This window comes from Peromyscus maniculatus, chromosome 16 (assembly GCF_049852395.1).
Source record: "Peromyscus maniculatus bairdii isolate BWxNUB_F1_BW_parent chromosome 16, HU_Pman_BW_mat_3.1, whole genome shotgun sequence".
Lineage (NCBI taxonomy): Eukaryota > Metazoa > Chordata > Mammalia > Rodentia > Cricetidae > Peromyscus > Peromyscus maniculatus.
The window spans coordinates 29,930,970-29,956,340 of NC_134867.1; the positions used below are offsets into that span (position 1 = coordinate 29,930,970).

The following is a 25,371-nucleotide window of genomic DNA, read 5'->3' on the forward strand; positions in this document are numbered from 1 at the left end:
ATCAAAATTAATCAGAAGAAATAGAGAAGGACACTACATACTCACCAAAGGAAAAAGCCACCAAGAGGACATTGCAACATCTATGCACCAAACACAAGGTCAAAAAGAAACACTACAACAGCTTAAATCACATGCTGACCCTCACATACTCATAGTGGGAGATGCCAATAGACAGGTCATCTAAACAAAAACTAAACAGAGAAGAACTGGAGCGAACTGACGTTATAAACCAAATAGACCTAACATATTTATGGAATATTTCACCCAACTCAGAAGAAACAAAGAATGAAACCAAGAGTTGGTTCTTTGAGAAAATCAACAATATTGAGAAACCCTTAGCCAAACTGAGGAAAAGAGGAGAGGGGGAATATCCAAATCAACAAACTTAGAGGCAAAGGGAGGACATAGAAACAGACACTGAGGAAATCTAGAAAATCATATTGGCATACTTTTTTAAAAATGTGCCACCAAATTGGAAAATCTAAAAGAAATGGAAAATTTTTTCAATACATACCACATACCAAAGTTGATTTAATCAAGATCAGATGAGTAATTTAAACAGACCTATTACCCCTAGTGAAATGGAAGCAGTCATTAAAAGTCTACCAACCAAAAAAGGCCCAGGGCCAGGTGGTTTTAGTGCTGAATTCTACCAGTTTCAACAAAGAGATAATACCAATTTTTCCACACAATAGAAACAGAAGAAACATTTGTCCAGTTCTTTTTATGAGACCATAGTTTCCCTGGTCTCATACCCAAACCATATAAAGACACAACAAAGATAGGGAATTATAGACTCATTTCCATTGTGAAATAGACACAAAAATTCTCTATAAAATACTACCAAATCAAATCCAAGAATACTTCAAAAAGATCATCCAGCATATCAAGTAGGCTTTATCCCAGAAATGTGATGGTTCAACATATATAAATGAATAAATGGAGCCCACCATATAAACAAACTGAAAGCAAAAAAAAAAACACACGATCATCTTACTAGATGCATAAAAGGCCTTTGACAAAATCCAACACCCTCTTAAAAAATGTCCTGAAGAGATTAGGGATACAGGGACATACCTCAGCATAATAAAGTCAGTTTACAGTAAGCCCATAGCCAACATCAACTTAAATGGATAGAAACTCAAAACATTTCCACTAAAATCAGGAACAAAACAAGGCTGTCCACTCTCTCCATACCTATTCAATATAGAACTTGCAGTCTTAGCTAGAGCAATAAGACAACTGAAGGAAGTGAAGGGGATAGAGAGAGGAAGGAGAGACGTCCAAGCATCTTTATTTGTGGATGATATGATAGTATACATAAGTGAACCTAAAACTTTCATCAGAAAACTTCTACATTTCACAAACACTCTTGAAGAAGTAGCTGGTTACAAAATTATATATATAAACGACAAAGGGACTGAGAAAGAAATCAGGAAAACAACACCCTTTACAATAACCTCAAATAAAATAAAATATCTTGGGGTAACTCTAACCAAACAACAGAAAGACCTGTATTATAAATATTTCAGGTGTTGAAGAAGGAAATTGAAGACGATATCAGAGGGTTGGAAGCTGTCTGATGCTCATGGATCAGTAGGATTAATATAGTAAAAGTGACAATCCTATCAAAAGCGATCTACAGATTCACTGAAATCCCATTAACATTCCAACAAATTTCTTCACAGAACTTGAATGAACAATTTTCACTTCACATGAAAACACACACACACACACACACACACACACAAAAAAAAAAAAAAAAAAAAAAAAAAAAAAAAAAAAAAAAAAAAAAAACTAGCGTAGCTATAACTGAAACAGTCTGAATGATAAAAAGAACTGCTGGAGGTATTACCATTCCTGGTCTCAAATTGTACTTTAGAGATATAGTAATTTTTTTTTTTTTTTTTTAGAAAGCATGATATTGGCACAAAAACAGATATATTCACCACTGGAATCAAACTGAAGACCCAGACATAAATCCACACACAGAGACACTTAATTTTTGAGAAAGAAGCAGAAAAACATATTGGAAAAAGACAGCACCTTCAATAAATGGTGCTGGTCAAATAGACTGGCTGCATGTAGAAGGTGACAAAGTGAGTCGTATTTATAAACTCCGCCCCAAACTCAACTCCAAACGGATCAAAGACCTCAACATTAAACCAGATACACTGAAACGAGTAGTTGACAAAGTGGGAAATAACTTTGAACACATTGGCACAGGAGACAACTTCCTGAATAGAACACCAGTAGCGCAGACACTAAAATCAACAATTAATAAATGGGACCTCCTGAAACCGCAAAGCTTCTGTACAGCAAAAGACACTGTTAATTGGACAGTGTGGCAGCCTACAGCATGGGAAAAGGGTTTTGTTTTTGGGGTTTTGTTTTGTTTTGTTTTACAAACTACACATCCAATAGAGGAGTAATATCCACAATATGTAAAGAACTCAGAACACTAAGTTTCATGAAAACAAATAACCCAGTTTAAAATGGAGTATAGATCTAAAGAATTCTCAACAGAGAAAATCTAAAAATGGCTAAGAAACACTTTTTAAAAAGTCAGATGGTGGTGGTGGTGCATGCCTTTAATCTCAGCACATAGCAGGCAGAGGCAGGTAGATCTCTGTGAGTTCAAGGCGAGCCTGGGCTACAGAATGAGCTCCAGGACAGCCAGGGCTAGGCAGAGAAACCCTGTGTTGAAACACCAAAAAGAAAAAAAAAGAGAGAGAGAAAATTCAACAATAGTCATCAGGGAAATGCAAATCAAAAGTACTAAGAGATTTCATCTTACACCCATCAGAGTGGTTAAGATCAATAAGATAAATGTTGGTAAATTTCTTATTATCATTTTAAGTGGTTCTTTTTGTTTGTTTAGTTGGTTTTGGTTTTTATTTTTAGATGGAGTCTTACCATGTAACTCTGGCTGTCCTGGAACTTGCTATGTAGACCAGGCTGGCCTAAAACTTACAGAAATCTACCTGCCTCTTTCTTTCAAAAGCTGAAATTAAAGGCAGTGCCACCATACCAAGCTTTTAAGTATATATTTTTGTATTTGAATACTAAAAAATGTTGTTGCCTATCCCTAAATTCAGATAAAGATGTATGATAGATAATATCTTTGTCCCACCCATTCTCTTCCTTGGCGGGAAGCATTTCAGGCACTGACTTCCTAGCTTTTCAAAGTAGCTTTTGTATTTCTCTAAAAGAAAATAAATAGAATGTATATCATAGATGCATGGATTTTTTTTTCTTAAAGGCTTAGCTTAGGTTTTATTTTGACTGGCAAGCCTGAAACTTTCAGGACAAGCCTGGAGGCTGAAGCCCCAGAGAAGAGTTGATGTACGAACAAGTCTAAAGCAGTCGAATGGTAGAATTCCTTCTTTCCTTGGGGTACCTCACCCTTGTCTTAAGAACCTCAACTGATTGGGGAAGGCCCATCCACACTCTGGAGCAATCGTCTTTACTAGAGTTGATGGTTTAAACACGAACCACATCTTTAAACTATTACCTACATAGCAAATGGAGGTAGTGTTTGACCCAAACCTGCATGTGGTGACCAAGTCAAACAATAGCGTAACCACTGCACCCTTGAACAGGAGAATATATCAATATCCATATTTGTTTGAATGGCAATACTAGCATTGCAGAGTACCCAGGCACAGACATACTTCATAACCTCATCTTGAGTGACAGCTTTCTGTTTTTGAAGGAGAAATCTAACAGGAATACATTTTTAAACTATATAAGAACTGGGGCTGGAGAGATGGCTCAGCAATGCAGGTTCAATTCCCAGTTCCCACATGACCACTAGCCACTGTCTGTAACAACAGTATCAGAGGATCCAAGACTCTTTTCTGGCTCCCATGGGCACTACATATACCTGGTACATCAACATATATTACAGGCAAAATACCCATACACATAAAATAAAAATAAATATATGTCAATAAACTTATATATGTATATGAACACACATACATGCCCACTGGCTATATCAGTTTTGGGAGAAAGACACAATTGCTGCGAGAAGGACGAAGCAGCTTAGAAACACAGTTGATGGTGGTTGGGATTTATATTACATAAAGCAGTGGTTCTCAACCTGGGCGTCCAGTGACCCTTTCACAGGGCTCACCTAAGACCACTAGAAAACATAGATATTTACATTGTGATTCATAACAGTAGCCAAATTACAGTTATGAAGTAGCAAGGAAAATAATTTTATGGTCAGGGGGGTCACCATAATATCAGGAACTGTATTAAAGGGTTGCAGCATTTAGGAAGATTGAGAACCACTGACATAAAGGCCCCCAAAAGTTCTAAATAAAAAAAAAATTCATACCACAAATTACAAATAACCAAGTCTTAAAAAAAGAATGGCTCCCAGCAGAAAGAAAACACAGAAACATGTTCAACCTTCAAGAAATGCACATTGAGTAGGATGAAGTTTAAATATTGCAATCTCATTTAAAACTTGGTAAGTTATGTGTTAGTGTTGTGTGTTGGGAGATGGCACAAATGCCTTGGAAACAGGTAGGAGTCATAGTGCAGAGGCCCTGGGGAAGATTGGTTCCCTTCTATCATGTGTGTCCTGGGGATTGAACTCGTTTTATCAGGTTTGGTGGCAGGCTCCTGTATCCACTGAGCCATCTTTGTAGCCCACATAAGCTCATTTAAAAAAGAGAGAGAGAGAGAGAGAATAAAGCAGTGGGAAGCTCAGAAACCAAAATGCCAGTGTCAGCCTTTCGAGATCAACTTGGCAGGATCAATCTGGAGCTGTAAAAACCTGCCCTTGGGCTTAATCTTGAGAAAATAACTTAAAAGATGGTACAAGATATAGACTGCAGCTTTCCTTACAACATTATTTATGTAATGAAAGAAATCCATAAGCTAGCATCCTGACAATGTAGAAATGCAGGTTGGTGTGGCTCATTAATTTTTGTTCAGTGTAGTCATTAAAGATGCATACAAAGACTAGCAATGCAGTAAATGCGTTATTATATAATGTTACATAAATGCAGTTGTGTCTCGGCTCCCATTACAAAGGAAACTTTGTATTACCCAAGTAAACATCTGGACAAGGGCAGATAGGGAGGTGGGAGCCTAAAGCAGTTTGATCAGAACCGAGGTGGGGATTGTATTTGTTTTACTCTCACCCATCTTGTGAAAGTTTTTTAGAACAATCCAAGTTCCTTAAAAAGTAATGATAAATTGACATTCTTCCAAATGATCGCCTCAAATTGGACTTGTTTTGCAATGATAAAGGATTTTAAGAAGCATGGGATCCTCCTTCCTATTGCCCCTTCCCCTGCTATCATGAATACAGCTAAAGGACCTAGTGTTTGTGACTGGTCCATGCAGAGTGGATACTGGGGGGTGTGGCCCTGTGAGCCTCCATCCTCTGCTGAGCAGCTAGCCAGTTCTTTGTTGATCATTGCCAGAGATCTGCTTCAGAAATTTGTGTCCTAAATAGAAACCGGAAGCAAGGGACATGCCTGTGCCACAGATGATAAGTCTCTTTCCCATGGTGAAATAGTTTTGCTCCTGATAACTACTTGTTCTAGTTTTCAGAAGTGTTTTATAAAAATTGTATATAATGTATCTTGCGCTGTAGAAAGACTCTTTGGACTATAGTTTGCCCTTGTTCCTGGCTAAAGCCTCAGGTCAACATTTTTTTTTTCTATCAATGAGCATGTATCCCATAAGTGAAAGTCAGTGAAGAAGAAACATTTGGTGTAACATGTCATTGGGGTTTTCCATTTTCTGTTCCCATCTCTTGATCTTTCTTTCAGAGTGAGGCAGTTTCAGTCATGGTTGGTGCTGGCGGGCTTTTGATTTGTGGGTTCTTATTTTCTGATTTTGATTTCTGAAGCCACTCACAAAGACAACCTTGACAGTGGGGGAATTTCCTACTCGGTGAAACAGTTTGCCAAGCAGGAAAAGGGCTGCTACAGGTACTCAAGGCGCTCTTGATGGCTGCCAGGAGCGTGGACTTGGCATTAACGTGGATCACGAACATGTTTTCCAGGGTGGACCACTTGTATACTTTCTTTGTTCAATGGTCTCCGGATGTCTATGGGAAAGACGCCAAGGAACAAGGCTTTGTGGTGGTGGAGAAAGAAGAACTGAACATGATTGACAATTTCTTCAGTGAGCCGACCACCAAGAGCTGGGAGGTAAACACCTGAGTAGGAAATAGGCTGTTGTGACCCCTAAAATGCCAAACACAGACAAAATGGTCTTGCGTTCAGAGTCCAACAACTATGAATAGGTAGCTAATGCTATTCTTTTTTAAATTTTTCTAACCACTTAAAAATACATTTTGAGGCCGGGCGGTGGTGGCGCACGCCTTTGATCCCAGCACTCGGGAGGCAGAGCCAGGCGGATCTCTGTGAGTTCGAGGCCAGCCTGGGCTACCAAGTGAGTCCCAGGAAAGGCACAAAGCTACACAGAGAAACCCTGTCTCGGAAAAAAAAAAAATACATTTTGAGCCAGGTGGTGGTGGTGCATGCCTTTAATCCCAGCACTCCGGAGGCAGAGCCAGGCGGGATCTCTGTGAGTTCGAGGATAGCCTGGTTTACAGAGCGAGATCCAGGAAAGGTGCAAAGCTACACAGAGAAACTCTGTCTCAAAAAACCAAAAACAAAACAAAACAAAAATATATATATATATATATATTTTGAAACTTTGTCTCCTGTGCCATATAAAAAACGGATGATCAGCTTGATTTGACTGGCAGTTACAGTTTGCCAACCCTGTATCCAATTAGACCATCATGTATCGGGTACCTCTTATGGGAGGGGGAGCGGTAGTATAAAGATGGATAAGATAGATCTCTATGTGTAATAAGCGTACAGAACTGAGATGGCAGATGAGGGGACAAAAAAGAGTATGTCTGTCACTTCTTCCTGCCTTTAAGCCTGTTTTTTGTCTTCATGGACCTCTCTGGAGTCTGGTCCTTTGACTCCATCCTATTCTGTACCTGTCTTGGACCCCTCAGGGCGTTTCTGTCCTCCTATATCAGTAAGATGGCAAATGAATTCAGGGACACCCCCACTATCACTTATCAAAGCACATGAATTATTTAGTGGTACTTCCATCCATCATACCCATCTAGACTGTTATATTCCTGGGGCGGGTGTGTGTGTGTGTGTGTGTGTGTGTGTGTGTGTGTGTGTGTGTGTGCACCCTCATACTTGCTCTCATCCTAAGTGGTCAGGCATTCGCACAGAAACCCTAACAACCAAAACCAGGCATGGTAGCACATACTGGTGTGCTGCTCCTCCACAGGCAAAGACTGAAGGGTCACTTGAGTCCAAGAGTTTGGGATCCACCTAGGCAGCATAGCTTGGGCTCGTCTCAAAGGACAAAACAAAACAAAAGCCACAAACAAAGGAGAAATGGTACCAAGATGCATGGATGGTTTTGAGTCCATCTGGGTCCTCCCTCACTCATAACTAGAAATTTACCTTTCCAAACCTCTCACCATTCTTTCTAAGCTTCCTTGCCCACTTCAGCATCCATGCATCCCTGAGTTTGGTCTGCCTTTCACTTTATGAAGAAGGAATCGGACAGATTTGCTTTCTGATACTCCCTCTCCTGCATTTTTAAAGTATCAATTATTACATTCTTAATTTCTGGCTAATGGGAAAAGGCTCTTTTCCTCTCTAAGGCTGACTTTTGTTTTATCCACCACAGCTATCTATCTAATGTGTCTTTAAAAACTTTCTGCTTCCTGCCTGGTTTCTTGTCTTTCACCAGGATATGATATTGCCTTGGTTTTTTAAGGAAAAAACTTAGGAAGAAACATCTCATCTCCTTTAATCTCGTGTGTGTGTGTGTGTGTGTGTGTGTGTGTGTGTGTGTGTGTGTGTGTGTGTTTGTGTGAAAAACACCCCATCTCAGCTTCATAGTTGTGAAGGAGAATTGTGGACTCCCATAGGATAACAGGCTTTTAATCTTCAGCATATCCAGAATAACTCATTGTCCACTAAAATTCTCGTTCCTGCTCCCATATTTATATCTTAGTGGTGTCCAAGCCACAACCCCAGATGTAAAACTAGATCCTTCTCTTTCATCATCTTGACTAGGCAGCTTATCTCCTATCAGAATCCCATTAACTCTGCTTTTAAATGCTGCAGGGCCGTCCACCACTCTCCCAACCAATCCCTCCTTAACCAGTCAGGATTTCTGCACCTCATTTGGACTCTAGTCTCAACCCACCTACCTGTCTATCATCACCTATATTCAAGATCTTCAGACACACCTCATGTCTTTGTTTTATAAATGCAATGCATGCCGATTGTAAAAACTTGAAAAGTAGAGTGCAGAAAGTTGAAAATAAAAAAGTCCAGTTATTTCTTCCATACATTTCTTTGGACTTTACTTTCTCTTTTGTTTGGGGGCTTTGTAGCTGTGGAGGGGGATGGGTCCTCCTTTGCATTCAACAAAAATATTATGTTCTATGTAATTTGTATATGGCTTTTCCCACCTGACATAATATAAGAATGTGTACTTTGCCGGGCGGTGGTGGCGCACGCCTTTAATCCCAGCACTCGGGAGGCAGAGGCAGGCGGATCGCTGTGAGTTTGAGGCCAGCCTGGGCTACCAAGTGAGTTCCAGGAAAGGCGCAAAGCTACACAGAGAAACCCTGTCTCGAAAAACCAAAAAAAAAAAAAAAAAAAAAAAAAAAGAATGTGTACCTGGAGAATTTTCTCACCAGGTCCCGCTAAGCCCCAGCAGTCCGACAGCCCACTTATAAAATAAACACACAGACTCTTATATTATTTAAACTGTTTGGCCTAATGGCTCAGGCTTCTAGCTATCTAGTTCTTACATCTTAAATTAATCCATTTCTATGAATCTATACCTTGCCACGTGGCTCGTGGCTTACCAGCATCTTCACATGCTGCTTATCCTGGCGGTGGCTGGCAGTGACTCCTTCCACCTTCCTGTTTTTTCTTTTCTCCTCTCTGTTAGTCCTGCCTATACTTCCTGCCTAGCAGAATTGTTTTAAGTTTTTGAGACCCTCAGTTTTAATGGTTGCTTTTGTTTGTTTGTTTTTTGTTTTAGATAGGTCTAGGCAGGCCTGGAGCTCACTCTAATTCAGCCTGGCCTCAAACTCAATGTTTTCTGCTTCAGGCTCTCAAGTGCTGTAATTACAGATACAACCATGTATCACCATCCTCCAGCTAGTTCCTAGTATTTTTATATCTATTATAATGTATTTTAAGTTTCCCACTTGAATCATTATGTTGTTTCAATCATTTCACAAGAATACCACAAGAATTAGAAGATCTATCTTAATTATTTACTTTCCCAGATGTGAAATTATGAGGGATAAGGACAGTAGATTACTAATGCTCCTGAGTTTTGTGTGTCACCAATTGAACTTGCCAGCAGTGTGAAGGTTTTCCCACTGTGTCTCTGCCTACAGGAAGGATTGTCAATATTATTTCTTTTTCCTTAATATGCTTGTTAAATTGGAAAGTGAGTAATGCTATCCTATAGTTTAATTTTTATTTACTTGACTATTGCTGAGCCAAAAATGAACACACTTATGCGCAAGTTAGCCACTTGTGAGTTTCTTTCCTCTTCTCATTTTTTTACAACCCATTTCCCTAGAGCAATGGTTCTCAACCTTCCTAATGCTGCAATCCTTTAATACAGCTCCTCATGTTGTGGTGACCCCCAACCATAAAGTTAGTCTGTTGCTACTGTTTGTCTTTCAATTTTGTTTGTGGCTTTTTTTTTTTTTGGTTTTTTGAGACAGGGTTTCTCTGTGTAGCTTTGCGCCTTTCCTGGAACTCACTTGGTAGCCCAGGCTGGCCTCGAACTCACAGAGATCCGCCTGGCTCTGCCTCCCAAGTGCTGGGATTAAAGGCGTGCGCCACCACCGCCCGGCTGTTTGTGGCTTTTGTTTGTTTTTCTAGATTTCTTTTTAATATATAGGTAGTCATGTAGTTGATTTATATATATAATAGGTAGTATTTCTAGTAATAATTTTTCTCATCACTATTGTGATTTCTGAGATTTCCTTCATCATATTCAAAGGTCTTAAATATATATTGTATGTATTGTCTATCTAACTTACCATTTCAATACACAAGTGTATTCCTATACTCTCAGGTTTGAAGCTCTCAGTACCATGTCCCCATTTGTAGATGTAACCAACCGTCTTATTAAATAAGAAACACAGAACCAATGCAAAGCAGAAAGCCAAGAGGTCAGAGCTCAGAGCTACAACCTTACCCTTCCTCCTGCGGTGGTCCTACCACTCTGAAAGAGACCTACTTCCTGTGTGTTTGTCTTTATATAGTCTTTCTGTCCTGCCTTCTCATTGGTTGTAAACCCAAACACATGACTGCCTCGTCACTGCCTGTATGTACAGCCCTTTAGGTCTTCTATGGTATTGAGATTAAAGACCTGTGTCTCCAATGCTGGCTGTATCCTTGACCACACAGAGATCTACCTAGCTCTTCTACCAAGTGCTGGGATTAAAGGCGTGCGCCACGAATGCCCAGCTCTGCTATGGCTTGCTATTAGCTCTGACCTCCAAGCAACTTTATTTATTAACATACAATTAAAATCACATTTCAGTACAAATAAAATGCCACCATACCCATTCTTCCACCCCATGAGCCTATAGTAATTGTTAGCCACCTTGCCTATCACTGGAATAGCCACTTGGGGATTTCAGGGAAGGGAATTGTCTCTGTGGGGGGTGGGGGGAGAGTGAGGTATGATATATGCTAACAAGTTTGTGCTAGTGTGTGTGCTTGAGGAGGTCAGAGGAGGATGCTATGTGTCATTGTCTACCTTATTCCTTTGAGATGGGGGTCTCTCATTGAACATTGAGCTTACTGAACATTAAATCCTCCTGTTTCTACCCTCCAAAGTGCTGGGGTGACAGGCTTTCAAGTGGCCATGTCTGGCCTTTTACAGGTGCTAGGATCTGAATTCAGTGTCAGTGCTTTCCCAGGAAATGCTCTTAGACACAGAGCCATATCTCAAGCCTTCTAGATTTTTTTTTAAAGTTGAGTCCTAGACCCTTACCTCTGAAAACTTTGTTTTAGTAAGTCTATAAGAAGAATGTTAGAATCTGTTTTTTTTTTGGGGGGGGGGGTTGTTTTTGTTTTTATCTTTGTTTTATTTTTATTTTTGTTTTTGTTTTGGCTTTTCAAGACAGGGTTTCCCCGTGTAGTTTTGGCGCCTGTCCTGGATCTCGCTCTGTAGACCAGACTGGCCTCAAACTCAGAGATCCTCCTGGCTCTGCCTCCCAAATGCTGGGACTAAAGGCGTGCACCACCGCCGTTACCCTGCTTGAATCTGTATTTTTGAAGCTCCAAAATGAATAGGAAAAACAGCTAGGTTTTAGAACTCTTCTCCTATGTGACAGAACCCCTTCAAGACATGAAGTTCTTACTTCTCCAGATCTTCCCCGCCTCTCGCCTCTCTTCCTTGGCTGTTGTTTGTCCTTCAGCCATCATGAACCTAGAGCCCATGTCAGTGTTCTTGCTTCACCCTGCACCTGGCATATCTCTCCAGACCCCACCCTGCTCACAGATGGCACCACCCTCTCCCTTGTGAATAAGTCTTCTCCAGACACACCACGTGTCCCCAGCCTCCTTTGAGCCTCAAGAGCTTCCAGCTTCTTTATTGCCTGTGATGGCGTCTGCTTGTTTATATTTCACCTTCTGTCAGTCATCCATAGACACTATGGACTGCTTTGTGTCCCTGTGCCTGGCAAAGCACCTGGCACTCCCTAGAATGAGGAAGCACCTAATGCATGTTGGCACTCTCCAGCACCCAGGAAGTACCTCATTAATGTGATCTATCATGAAATGCCAGGCACTGAAAAAGTTGCTTCTCCTGGGCACAGAATCCAAGTGGTTCTGCCCTAGATTGTTAGATGTCTGTCTGCATGGAGGGTCGGTCTTGGCTGACCTGTAGTGTCCGTCATCTGCCAGAGATGCAATTTATAACCTACCCCAGGACCCTGAGCCGTCAGCAGCCCCTAGGACTGAAAGTCACCAGCGTTGAGGGGGGGGGGGAGTAACAGAAAGACAGGTGAAAACTGATCTGATGCAGATCAGCATTTCTTTCCAAGCCTGCCATCTGATCTGAGGAACAAAGGAGGACCCCAGGAGGTTTATCAGTCACTAAGTCGCAGTCTACAGTGGGGAACGATAAACTGTACATTGCTACCTGTTTTGTCAACCTGTACGTCAGACGGCATCTTTCACAGCCTCCTGTAAATCAGATGTGCCCCCACCCTTCCAAGTGCTCCATGCCAACAGACTCTAAAAGTAATGTAGAACTGAGCCTACCCAGCTCTGTTAAAGGCTCCTTTTGTTTTTAAGACTCAAACTGATGCTGGGAACCAACACCACGTTTAAAATGGAGGTTTAGCCTTAAAGAAGGAGCTGAAAGAAAACCCTGAAGAGGCAGGGTGAGCACAGTTTAGTTACCTACCCGGAGGGCATATGGATGAAGAGTTTGTTCGGGAAGAGGGGGGAAAAAAAAACAACCACCCTGGAACAATGGGGTTTTATTGTACTGTCGGGCCGTGGGTTTCAAAGGTGAAAGTGTCGTTTTACATACTCCCGCTCTGCCTGACAGGAAGTGTGCCTGCTCTAAATCCTAATTTGGGTGTGTTCCTGTAGAAACGTTGAACCCCCTCCTGAGGGAAACAGAAACTCAATCGTGCAGGAAGCTAGATACTGAGACACAGTGTAGCTCAGCCTGGCAGTCCGTGGCCGGTGTGCAGGCAGCCAGAGAAAGACCTGTTCCTCTCTCTCGAGTGGCCGCAATCTTCCCTCCCAGCAAAATGAGAGGCAGAAGACTGCCCCTGGACATTCAGATTTTCTATTGTGCCAGGCCTGACCAAGAGCCTTTTGTGAAGGTAGGTGGGAATGTGTCCGGTGTGGAGAAGCTAGGTGCTCTGTCCCTGCCATGTGTTCTGAAATCCCGGGGTGCGTTCTTTTATCTGCTGTGGAGGTTACTGCCCCCTCTTTCTGAAATCCAAAATCCGTCCTTGACTTTTTTCATTCCACAGCCTTACTGTGTCCTGTTAATAATTTGTAGAGTTTGAAAACAGAAACAAAATGAAGTGTTTTGTTTAATACACTTAAAACGTTAGATTTGTGAGTCTTGGAAAGCGTTTCTCTAACTTCTCCATCAGAAGATAGGAAAATTCATGAGTGTGTTTTCCTACCCAAAATCGGGCTCAGAAGATGAATAGTTTGTGCATGTCGTTGTGCATTTTGAAAGCCACACAATGCGTTACCTGAGAACTTTCACTAAATGTAAATTAGATGCCTTTCCTCTGTAATAGCAGCTGTCACTACTACTGACTAGTTAGCTGCCTCTTAAGTGTTTCAAAATCATGCAGTGATTTACTGAGAAGGTAAGAGGGACAAAGTGTTGTTTTTAAGGTGAGGACTTTGGTAGTTCATAAACTACCATTTAAACTGTCTTTAAATAATAGATGTGTGTGATATAATGTCTTCCAATTTAGAAGGGAAATGTTTGATCATTGTGAACTGTGTAGAATAAATCATAGCTCGTTGTAATTTAGAGTAAAGCTCCCCGTGTCTCCCGTTTGCCTCTGGTGGCTGTTATTATTCATTATTTCTATTAGTCTTGGTTGCTATGTACACAACCAGGAAGCCTGATTAAAAACTATCTTTATCGCTCCGAACTCCCTATTTATAGACTTGGTGAAGGATCTCTGATTATTTCCTTTGCAATTCAAATTTGTACACGCAGGCTAAAAGAGCCTGACTTACGTGTTTTCCAGGTTGTAAATTGTGTGTGGAGTCGTACGGTCCTGAGCGAGCAACAGCGAGAGAAAAGCTGAAAAGCTTGGGACTTTAATCATGCATACTAAATGCTCAGCTGTCGTGGTTCAAATTCTGCATTTGTTCTGCATTTGAAAATTAGTCATTTCCCCCAAAGACCTTTTCTGTTTGCCTCCTGCTACCCAACATTCTATCTTTCCAGTCAGCTGTGCGCTGGGGTGATTTGGGGGAAAGCACATCTCCGTCTTCTACACTGGGTTGTTTTTGTCGCTTCAGATTATCACTGTCGAAGAGGCAAAACGCAGGAAGAGCACTTGCAGCTACTATGAGGAGGAAGAGGAGGAGGAGGAAGAGGGACTGCCCATCTTGCAACCCCACAGCGCGCTCCTGGAGAACATGCACATTGAGCAGGTGGGTTCCCCACAGACTGAGCACTGGGGTCTTCCAGGTCTCAAAAAGTGTCCCTTGCCCATGGCCACGAGTGAAACAGCCAGGTGAACAAGTGGAGGCACAGAGCCTGGCCGTAACCAGTATCCCTTCTTCACTTAGGAAAAGTCACAGCAGCCTTCCGCTCGGCCTTCCTGGGAATGTAGAGAGCTGACAAGATCTCAACCTCCTCCTTCCAAACCCAAAGAGAAGGCCATTTCTTAACATAAAAAAATGGAAGAAATCTCCCATAGTCCTAATGCACCTAAAAAGGATCCAACTTTATCCTAGCTAGTGTAGCTAATGTGGCTTTAATTTATTAGGCTTATTTTAAAAAATAATAATAAAGCACATGAACTTTCTTGTTTTGTGATGAACACACCACCTGCCTCCAAGGAAAGACTTCCTTTCTGTAGACTTATCTGTGTGTGCTTTGTCTTTGCTAGAAAGTCTGCTACTTGAATTTTGTGAAATATTATGTGCTTAGTACACTGAATATGGAATCTCTTACTTTTTCCACCAGTTAGCTTAGGAAGTTGAATTTTCAAAACCTTAAAGACTCAAACCGGGGCAGCCCAGAGACTTGGGGAGACAGTTATAGAGGAGGGCTGTATGCTGCCACTGAGGCTGACTTCCGATGCTCGAATACATTGCATTTCATAACTGCTTTGATAACGTTTCTTGGAGAGATACTCTTTATTAGTATTTATGGCAGCTAAGCTTAAGCTAAATATAGATGAAAGATATAGGAACAAGGTGGAGAAAGTCCCTCTGAACTCTCATGGAGAATTCTCTTTTCCTTGGTCTCTAGGACACTGTAGCAGCTTTAAACCTATACAAACTTAAAACAGCTGGAAAAATATAAAATAATAAAAGCCAGATTGAATTATAAAGGAAAGAATATGTCTAGTTAAATACCCCTTTGGCCAACTTGATCTTGGGAGTCTTCAAATGTACAGTCATGCACTAATAGGGACACTTTGCTCCGTGATGTACCACATAATCACCCAGTGACACAGCTCCGCTGGTTTGTGTAAGGCATTCCTGGGACAGTCAAATGACCACAAATCTGCCTAAGAAGACGTTTCTCCGCGTATGTATCTTATCAGTGAGAAACACAGGACTGCAGGATGACATAGAAGCCCAGAGTCAGGCTGTGAGTGAGGGCAGCATCTCCTGGGCAGCCTCCTGGCCAAGGGAAACAGTGTCCAGATTTCCCTTCTCTTTCTTGGCCAGTGGTAGCAAATGTTTTTGCCAGAGCAAAACAGGTCAAACTGTGAGTCCATGATGCTTTAGTTTGAGCCACAGGCACTTATTTAATGCACAGGTTCATGACTGATGAGTGGTTAAGATGTCTCTTTGTATTTCCTTCCTTGAACTGGCAGCTGGCCCGACGCCTTCCAGCCAGGGTGCAAGGCTATCCATGGAGACTGGCTTACAGCACCTTAGAGCATGGAACAAGCTTGAAAACCCTCTATAGGAAATCAGCATCTCTAGATAGTCCTGTTCTGCTGGTCATCAAAGACATGGATAACCAGGTGAGGCCCATTCCTTTCACAGAGTTTTGTTTTGGAAATAGTGTCGCATGTAGCTCAGGCTATATAACCTAGGGTGCCTTTGCTCTTCTGATCCTCCTACCCCTGCGTCCTGAGTGCTAAGATTATTAGTGTGCGCTACTACAATTGGTTACATGGTGCTAGGGATCAAGCCCAGGGCCACATGCACGCCAGATAAACTCGGCTAACTGAACTATATCCCCCACCTGAAAAGGTGTTTCAGTGATAAACATTAAGATACCCAACAGGTTGTGCATTGGTGGCGCACACCTTTAATCCCAGCACTTAGGAGGCAGGGGCAGAAGGATCTTTGTTAGTTCGAGGCCAGCCTGGTCTACAGAGAGAGTTCTGGGACAGCCAGGGCTACAAATGAGAAATTCCATCTCAGGGGAAAAAAAATAAAATGAAAACAATACCCAACAGTAGAGGAACTGGTATAGCAACTCCCATGCTCAGGCTAACTGGGTTTTGTCATTCTTGCTCTGTGTCTGTCTCTTCTTGTTTTTCTTTGCTGATGTATTTTGAAATCCTAACGTAAAGGAAATGGAGTGATTGCATCCTAAGGAATCTTCTCCCTGTGCTGACCATGGAGTAGCAAACAATGACCTTCAGCAATTTAAAGCTGGAAGTTAGGGACCATCGAGTATACAGTTGCAAAGACTTTTCCCAAGGGTCTTAGCAGTGCCCATTGCTGTGGCCTCCTGAGTGGGAGAGAGTCAAGCGTCTGTGTGCTGCCTTTGGGGTCCAGTGGTTCAGCAGTCATGGGAAATCCTTTCCTGATAGTACACTCACCTGTGTGGTGGGTGCCCTTTCCATGAGGTGTTCCAGCTAGGTAGTGCCCCATCCGTTCTATACCTTTGCCTCCTCCTTCAAATCAGCTTCCATTGTGCATGGAATAGTTCAGGGCTGTTTTTATTTACTGTTCAATCGGTCTGTTACATTGCAAAATCATTAATTAATTTGTCTAGTCAGGTTATGTCTAATCAGCACCTGTTATGTACAGGATAACTCAGGTTGGATATTCTTCATCTAAGCTTCCTGGGATAAAATTGTTTTGAAATTTGGATTTGGGGAGTCATGGAATATTTGTATGTGTATAAGAAGATATTTTGGGGATGAGATCACAATTGTTTCACAATAGCACACACACAGACACACATACATATATACATACACAGAGAGAGAGACAGAAAGAGAGAGAGAGAGAGAGAGAGAGAGAGTTTTCGTAAAACTTTTGCTCATGAAACAGGTTCTCAGTGCAGAGTTTTCTATTTATGGTATCTTGTTGGCAGTCAGAAAATTTGGGGTTTGGGAAGTTTTCAGACTGGTGTTACTCAACCTGTCTTGCTCACAGAGGATCTTAACTGTGAAGCACAACTCTCAGTCCTGTCAGCCTTACTTCCTGAATGAGGTATATAACCAGAACACTTTTTAAGAGAAATATATATAACCATGTGGCCGACATCTAATCCCAGCACTTGAGAGGCAGAGGCAAGTGAAATCTCTATGAGTTCAAGGCCCGCCTGATTTACAAAGTGAGTTCTAGGCCAGCCAGGGCAACACAATGAGACTCTGTAAAAAAAAAAAAAAAAAAAAAAATATATATATATATATATATATATATATATATATATATATTAACCTCATCAGGACCACATATATATGTGGTCCTGATGAGGTTAATAAAGACACAGTCTTTATGACTTTATTGCAATAATAAGAATTATGGAAGCTGGACAGTGGTGGCGCACACCTTTAATCCCAGCACTTGGGAGGCAGAGGCAGGCAGATCTCTGTGAGCCTGGTCTACAAAGCAAGTTCCAGGAAAGACGCAAAGCTACACAGAGGAACCCTGTCTCGAAAAACCAAAAGAAAAAAAAAAAGAATTACGGAAAGGAAAGGAACTGTTATTATTTTTACATCATAGTTGATAACTCCTATGTAATAATGATCTAAGCTGAATAGTGGGTATAATTAAGATGAAATACCACAAAGTGTTTAAAGAGAAGTTGCATAGCAAGTTATGAGATGTTTGAAAAATTAGGTGCTATGTCTCGGATAAAGTATGACTAGGCACATAAATCGGTTACAAAATACGCATTAGTTTCCTATCTGTTTAGCAGTGATATCAAGCTAGAATGGTAAGAGGGCCACACTGAGAAGGTATCAATGAGGCACAGACTCACCACGCTTCCAGCTAGTGGTGATGTCACAGAGGCCTGAGGCCTTTGTCGGAGTAGAGCAGTGGTTCTCAACCTTCCTAACGCTGCTTCCTTTAAATGCAGTTCCTCATGTTGTGGTGACCTCCAACCATAAAATTATTTGTGTTGCTACTCCATAACTGTAATTTTTCTACTGTTGTGAATCATAATGGAAATAGTCGATATGTAACCCCTGTAGGGGGGGGTCGCGACCCACAGATTGAGAACCACTGGAGCAACATCTTGCCTCTCCTGGGCCCTGGAGACGCTTGAGCTAGTGAGGATACTTGGACATTAGCTCTGCACATTCCAGCTCCTCCTCCACCCTCAGAAATGAGGTGGCTTTGCTGTCCATGAGAATATGACAGAGCTAGGAGAAGCCAATATTTTACATGCAGAATGAGAGTGAGGCGCTGTGCAGAATCAGGGAAAGAGCCATGACTGGTGGGAACCGTAAAAACAACAACCCTTTAAAGTCTCTGGAAATTGTCCTAAAGGCATGCAGCAAATGAAGAAATATTTATTCAAGAAAATCTAATAAATCTCAGTAATAACAATGAAATTCTTTGGCACGTGAGACCCACCCGGCTTCCCATCCTTCCAACAACCCCAGCTCAAACCTGTAGTTTTACTCTGGGCCTGTGTATCCCAGGAGATGGGCTCCCTCTTCTCTCGGCTGCTAGTCATCTGTCCCTTCCAGGGGCAGGTGCCCAGCACGTCTTATGCCCCTCCCAAGTTCAGTGTCCCAGAGATAAAATGCAGAGAAGTATGGCCTAGAGGCAGAAGGCCCTTCCTTCCACCCAGCCCTTCCTTCCTCTGGGTTGGTGCTTCATCACGGAGATGGCAGGTTGTGGGTACCAGATGCTCCATTGTTCTTGCTCCAGCACTAGGCGCACCTTGAGACAAGCCAAGGCCAGACCTGCACTTGGCTCACAGAGCAAAGTTGTTTTTCTGAGAAAAGCAGACAGATGTGTAGCCGACGCTTCGGTTCAGTGGCTTAGGGACTTGTTCCAAGAGGAGAGGCTGGCCATAGGACATGGAGCCCTGACATACCTCCCCCCCCCCCTTAGGGAGCTGGGGCATGTCTTTAGATGAGTATAGGGAAGTTCAAGGCCAAGGGTATTCCCAGCAGTGATTACATTTTTGGCTCTAAACAATTGAGAGGAGTTGGGCTCTCCACGAAGACAATGAGCTATGCTGTTGAGTCTTTAGCTTACCAGGAAGAATCTGGAAGGGAGCTAAGCAGAATCTTCTTAGAGTTGGGATAACTTCCCAGACTCACTGAGGACAGGATCTCTGCCCCTTTGCAGTCAAACCAAACTATCCGGTAATTTGTAACACGTGGAACTGTTAGATTATCAGATCTTCAGCAATTAATAGAGTGTGGCTTATGCAAACAGCATTAGTGAGGCAGAGAGATGTCACATCTATATTGCAGTATTTCACCATCCCACTATTTATGATACTGTTGTTACGCATAATGTACCCATATAGATTACAAACCCAAAGCAAACTGCTAATGGAGTTGAGAGGCAGGCCTGTGTTACAGGTTTGCAATTGTAGCTACTCTTGGGGCAGATGAAACCTTTTCTCAAAATGAAGAGGGAAAAAAAGGTTCAGTGGTAGGGCCAGGGCTGTAGCTCAGTGGCAGGGTCCTTGCCTACCATGTGTGAGACCCTAGGGTCAATCCTTAGAGAAAAGAACAATTAGATATTCACAGGTTTTATTATATTAACCTTCACTATATCCTTTCCAATTTTCTTTAGTTGTATGGATTCTTTTTTTCTGTTATTGCTAAATGTATTGCATTTTCATTATGTACAAATATCATTATATACAAATTGTTTTATGTACTTTTTCCACTAAATAAATGAATAGAACAAAGAGCATAGATATTTGTTTACATAGTTCTGAGCAACATACCTGATACATAGCCCTGGTATGACTCAATCCCTCATCCTTAAGTGGATTTTCATAATCACTGAAAAACTTTTAGCTGAAAAATATTATTTAGAATTTCATCGGGAGCCTGAGAGTATGGATAGCATTTCCTGCTAATTGTCTAAAAGGAGCCCATTTCCACCTACTCCTTTCTAGTCATATTTTAAGATCATGCTTCAAAAAAAAATAATAAATGCCTCTATATTGTACCCTAGCTCCTTAAGAAAAGAGAAAATAATGTTTATATTTTATTAGAAAACATGTTTTATTTTTCTTTGTTTTTAGCAGTTGTAGAGAAAATTTGGGGCTAGTAAGTATGAAAATCTTTGTTTAGAACTAGAAATCTTGAATGTTGAGTATTTTAAAAAAGAACTATTGAAGAAGAGAGCACACAGTGATTCTGAACTAATTCAAGTATTGGTTTTGAAAAAAATCTGAGACATTTTCAAATAACCTCTATTAAAGCAATGTTTTTCAAGTAGGCTCTGGAGGGGAAGATCCATGAAGGGCTGAGTGACATTTTACATATATGCACCTACCTCTCCTAACTCACACATATGTACTGATTAGGGTGGGGACAGACAGACAGACAGAAAGCTGAGGAAGTGCCTGACCGTATTCAGTAACATGACTCTCCTACCTCCCAATAAGAGATAGAAGAACCATTGATGTAAACGCATCACATTTCAAGTCAAGGAGTGTTTTGTTTTGGTTTTTTTTTTTGTTGTTGTTGTTAAAAGTCACTTCAAGGGCTGGAGATATGGCTCAGAGGTTAAGAGCACCAACTGCTCCTCCAGAGGTCCTGAGTTCAATTCCCAGCACCCACATGGTGGCTCATAACCATCTGTAATGAGATCTGGCACCCTCTTCTGTATACATAATAAATAAATAAATCTTAAAAAATATTTTAAAAAAAAAGTCACTTCAAACTTAGTATATTGATCTGTCATGTTTAAGCATTTTCATCACTCATTATTGAAAACTGAAAGGAAGGAAAGTTCATTTTCTTTTGGAGAAATGTCCAGCCTTGATATCGCATATAAAACACATAAGAAAGCCAGACATGACAGCTCACACCTATAAGCCCAAGCTGCTAGAACAAGAATATTTTGTTGAATGCTAGCGGCCAACCTAGCTACATGGTGAGCTCCACGCTAGCCTATCCAGTATTATAAGACCCTGTCTCAAGAAACAAAAGTCAGCACAAAACTACATCATTCTAGAGCTGTGATTGTGCCCTGCCAAGCACTCATTTCCATACATAACACACATCTTGTTTTTCTCCGTGTTTGTCTTCAGTGGCCTTTTAACAGCTGAATTGTTGGCCTTTAATAAATACATTCTCTGAGTTCTTTGATGGATTTTCCATGTACCAGGAAACCCTGGCCACATGGGTTCCAGTTAGAGCTGGGGATATTGGCTTTGTTTGATGCTTTTTTTTTATTCCCACTTAAGAGTTCTAATTTAGTAATAACCTTTGTTGAAGGAGTTATAAGAGCTTAGAACAATAGTGTGTCAAAAATATTTCAGAGTGTCTCTCTATGGGAGTTTAGTTTTGAAGATGATTAATTCTTCTGTTTTCTTTTAATAGATATTTGGGGCATATGCAACTCATCCCTTCAAGTTCAGTGACCACTATTACGGCACGGGCGAAACTTTTCTCTACACCTTTAGCCCTAATTTCAAGGTACCTGGATGGTTGAAATCCCTGAATGGCCAGTATTGTGTGGTCAGCAGTCAGGGCGGGTGGGGTGCCCAGACACTGGGATAAACAGCTGCCCTGTAATCTCACCTACATTCTTTACTCTGAGTTAGTTCCCCAATGACTGTAGCACGCAGACTACTCAGAGACCCAGCCTTAGGAGTTTCTCAGTCTGAGATGCAGGAGGAGACTGAAGGTCAGAGCCCACACATTGTGGAATGCTCTTTACTATTTTGTAATCACTGGTGACCTCACCACAACCATTCTGCCGAGCCCTTCCTTAGTCAAAGGTGTGTTCCCCTTACATAGAACACAACTAGTCAAGAGGCCTTCCCTGCTGATTCTCCAAACTGAAATGTCTGTTGCTGTTTTGTGTTTCTGCCCCTAGGTCTTTAAGTGGAGTGGAGAGAACTCCTATTTTATCAACGGAGACATAAGTTCCTTAGAACTTGGTGGTGGAGGGTAAGATTCCTGTCATTTTCTTGCGGGAGGTTCTGTTTTGACCCAGCTAGTCTATTTGCTTAGATTAATTAGGGCAGTGCACTCACACAGGACACTGAGAATCAAAGAATAAATGATTTATGAAGGTGCCATAGAGACTTAACACTATCTGTCTTTTCGGAGAGACCTGTCTGTGCAGCTTGCTTTTATTTGGTGAGCAGTTTAGAGTTCTGTCTGTCATGGCCTAAAGGAAAGAAAACCTGGTGAAGGAAGACAGAACGCATGCCATGTGTGGGGTGTCACTGAAGTTCCTTTCTTCTCTGACCTTGTTCCAGGGGCCGGTTTGGTCTGTGGCTAGATGCCGACTTATACCATGGACGCAGCAACTCGTGCAGCACATTTAATAATGATATTCTCTCCAAAAAAGAAGACTTCATAGTTCAGGACCTAGAGGTATGGACATTTGAGTGACATTTAGGCTGCCTTAAAATATGATGTCAAAAAGACTGGGTTAGACTAGCCCTCTCACTGGAAGAAGACGAGCCCTAGCCCTGCCTGCCTCATCTCACAGCAAGGCTTACTTTCTGCCATCATCCCAGAGCATGATAACAACGCAGAAAGATTCTGAAAGGTACCCGCAGAGGGCCCATGCTGAAGACATCTTTCTGAAGACAGAAATCTGAAGTCCAGATTGTTAAAAAGACTTTGGGCTCCCACCGCTTTCAGACCCACGCCGTGAGAAATCAGAGTGTTTATAGATGTATGAGTTGAATGCAATTTTTATTTTTGGTAACTGTGAAAAACAAAGATACTGTGGAAATATATACCTGCCTTGTGTATTTATCAACATAATTTACCAAATGTATAGTTATTGTTTGCCATGGAAAACTGAATCTGATTAGGGAAATTGAAAGGACATAGCACTTAAAGGGAATATCTGATTTTTCAAGCTGTTTTTATTTATTGTTTCTAGTATATTGTCTGAAATATGTTGGCATTTTTTTCTTTTAATGTGTCAAATCCTGAAATAAAGAAATGTGTACCTTTTGTGCTTATATTTGGGGAACAAGTCTCTTTTGATTTATGTAGTTGGATACTCATTTTTTTTTTTGCCCTGATTATTTAGGGTGAGATAGTCTTAATGTTTTAAGACTATGTATCTCTCTATACATGCATTTTCCAAAGCTCATTACCAATGTTCATTGATCTGACTATTATAGACAAGCTTTTCGTTTATTTTTTAAAGGACACTTTGATACCCTAAGCATTTGTGTGAAGCAGAACATGGTATCTCTCACAGTTGTAAGTTGGTGTCTATCAAAACGGGAACCTTTATGAACGTGGACGTACAACAAATCCTACTTCTGAAAAGAGAATGTTCTGCTTCTTATGAAATTGTGTATTCATAATAGTAACTTAGTTTTTAGTTTTCTCTTTGTTTTTGTTTTTTTTTTTTTTTAATACAGGTTCCTTCCAGGTGTTTACATGAATGAGTAGCCCTCTGTTTTAAAGGGGAGTGTTTAATTTCTCCATTTTTAATGTCAGATGAAAATGTCAAGTTGGACCAATTTTCTTGGTTTCTCGAATTCTATTGGAGGAAAAACAAAACAGTGTAAAGAATTGCATTTATATCACAATTGAAAGAAAAAAGAGAACTCTATTTTTTAAAGTAGAAACTCATTTTTCACATCGTAAGACATCTTTTATTTTAAACAGTAAGAAATAAAATCATTAACTTTGTTGATTGCCACCCTTTTATGAAAGCCAAAGACTACTAATGGGAATTTTTTTTTTCAATAATAGCCAAAGCTGAAAAGTAGTCTATCACAAATTATTTCCCCACTCATTATTGAAAGGAAAATTAGCATACTGTGTTTACATATCTGTTTACGTTCAGGATATTTTCTTTAAGTTTTTCTTCAATTTTAGACTCCTTGTAAGAAAAGAACACACCCAGTGGCCTCTGTCACATCATCAATTGTTATACTCACTGCCATTCCGTGCTAGTTTAATGAATGCTATAAAATTTTAAATCTGTAGACCAGATACACACTTTTCACCGGCATTCTCCCATTGAGGACTCTTGGTTAAAAACACATAATTTGAACTTGGTCTGCTCATACTCATGAGTTGGTGAGATCCCAGAAATATCTTGTGGTGATTATGCTCACCATGGATGCCATTTGTAACCACATGCTGTTAATGAACAGGATGGTCAGTTTGCCTATAGATCACTCTTACCTAGTTTAGTCCATGACGCTATACTCGTGAGAGCATAATCCAGATGCTGTATTCTCTATTTAAAACAGTATTGTCTGAACAGGAATGTGTGGTCCTTCATTATGGATATCAACTACATGTAATGCAGTGCTATTCCAATATTTTCAATAAAGGAATTTATGCATTCAGTGTGAATTTCTTTCCTAAAGATTCGTTCATCTGCCATTTACTGGATACAGTGCTACCACAGAGACATGAGGTAACAAAATGCGTCACACTATTTTTTTATATCCATCCCTGTAAGAATTGTGTTTAAACTATCTCATAGTCTTTTGAGTATGCAATGGCATTAGGATTAAAACAGGGTACATACTTAAATTCAAAATACTCTGTGGTATTTTGGCTCTGTGTTTAACAGAGCTTCTTGCTCTTGCTGATGACCTGAGTCATTCCCAGCATCCATGTCAGGCATTTCACAACTGCTTATAACTTGAGTTCCAGGAAAGTTGTATTCCTCCACAGGCAATTGCAGTCATGTGTGTGCATGCATATACGTACACTCACAGTCTCACCCTCACAAACGTGCACTTAAAAATAGTAAGAAAAGGGGCTGGAGAAATGGCTCAGCGGTTAAGAGCACTGACTGCTCTTCCAGAGGACACAGGTTCAATTCCCAGCACCCACATGGCAGCTGACAACTGTCTGTTACTCCAAGATCCGACACCCTCACATAGACATACATGAAGGCAAAAGCACCAATGCAAAACAAAACAAAAATAAATTTAAAAAAATAGTAAGAAAAATAATTCTTTAAGAACTGCTTCATTGCCGGGCCGTGGTGGCGCACACCTTTAATCCCAGCACTCGGGAGGCAGAGCCAGGCGGATCTCTGTGAGTTCAAGGCCAGCCTGGTCTACAAAGTGAGTTCCAGGAAAGGTGCAAAGCTACACAGAGAAACCCTGTCTCGAAAAACCAAATTAAAAAAAAAGAAGAAGAAGAACTGCTTCATTATTAAAATGTTCAGTGATTACCTGGGCTGTTGGGGAAATGGTGTGTATAGACCTGTTTGCCACAGGTTT

At 41.0% G+C, this 25,371-nt stretch overlaps 1 protein-coding gene across 7 annotated transcripts in view; it reads left to right on the forward strand.

Moving 5' to 3' along the window:
* The window catches only part of Ncoa7 (nuclear receptor coactivator 7), a 156,090-nt gene extending 131,603 nt beyond the window's left edge, over nucleotides 1-24,487 (forward strand). For 6 of the 7 annotated variants that reach the window (XM_015999739.3, XM_076552540.1, XM_006981252.4 and 3 more), the window contains exons 11-16: nucleotides 6,032-6,179; nucleotides 14,082-14,216; nucleotides 15,617-15,769; nucleotides 21,521-21,616; nucleotides 22,020-22,093; nucleotides 22,408-24,487. In XM_015999739.3, coding sequence (XP_015855225.3) covers nucleotides 6,032-6,179; nucleotides 14,082-14,216; nucleotides 15,617-15,769; nucleotides 21,521-21,616; nucleotides 22,020-22,093; nucleotides 22,408-22,543 — 742 coding nt within the window. In that variant the 3' untranslated portion in view covers nucleotides 22,544-24,487. Of the gene's footprint in view, nucleotides 1-6,031; nucleotides 6,180-12,715; nucleotides 12,908-14,081; nucleotides 14,217-15,616; nucleotides 15,770-21,520; nucleotides 21,617-22,019; nucleotides 22,094-22,407 lie in introns of those variants that run through there. The other variant, XM_006981251.4, reaches the window with a different exon arrangement.
* Nucleotides 24,488-25,371: the final 884 nt, after the last annotated feature.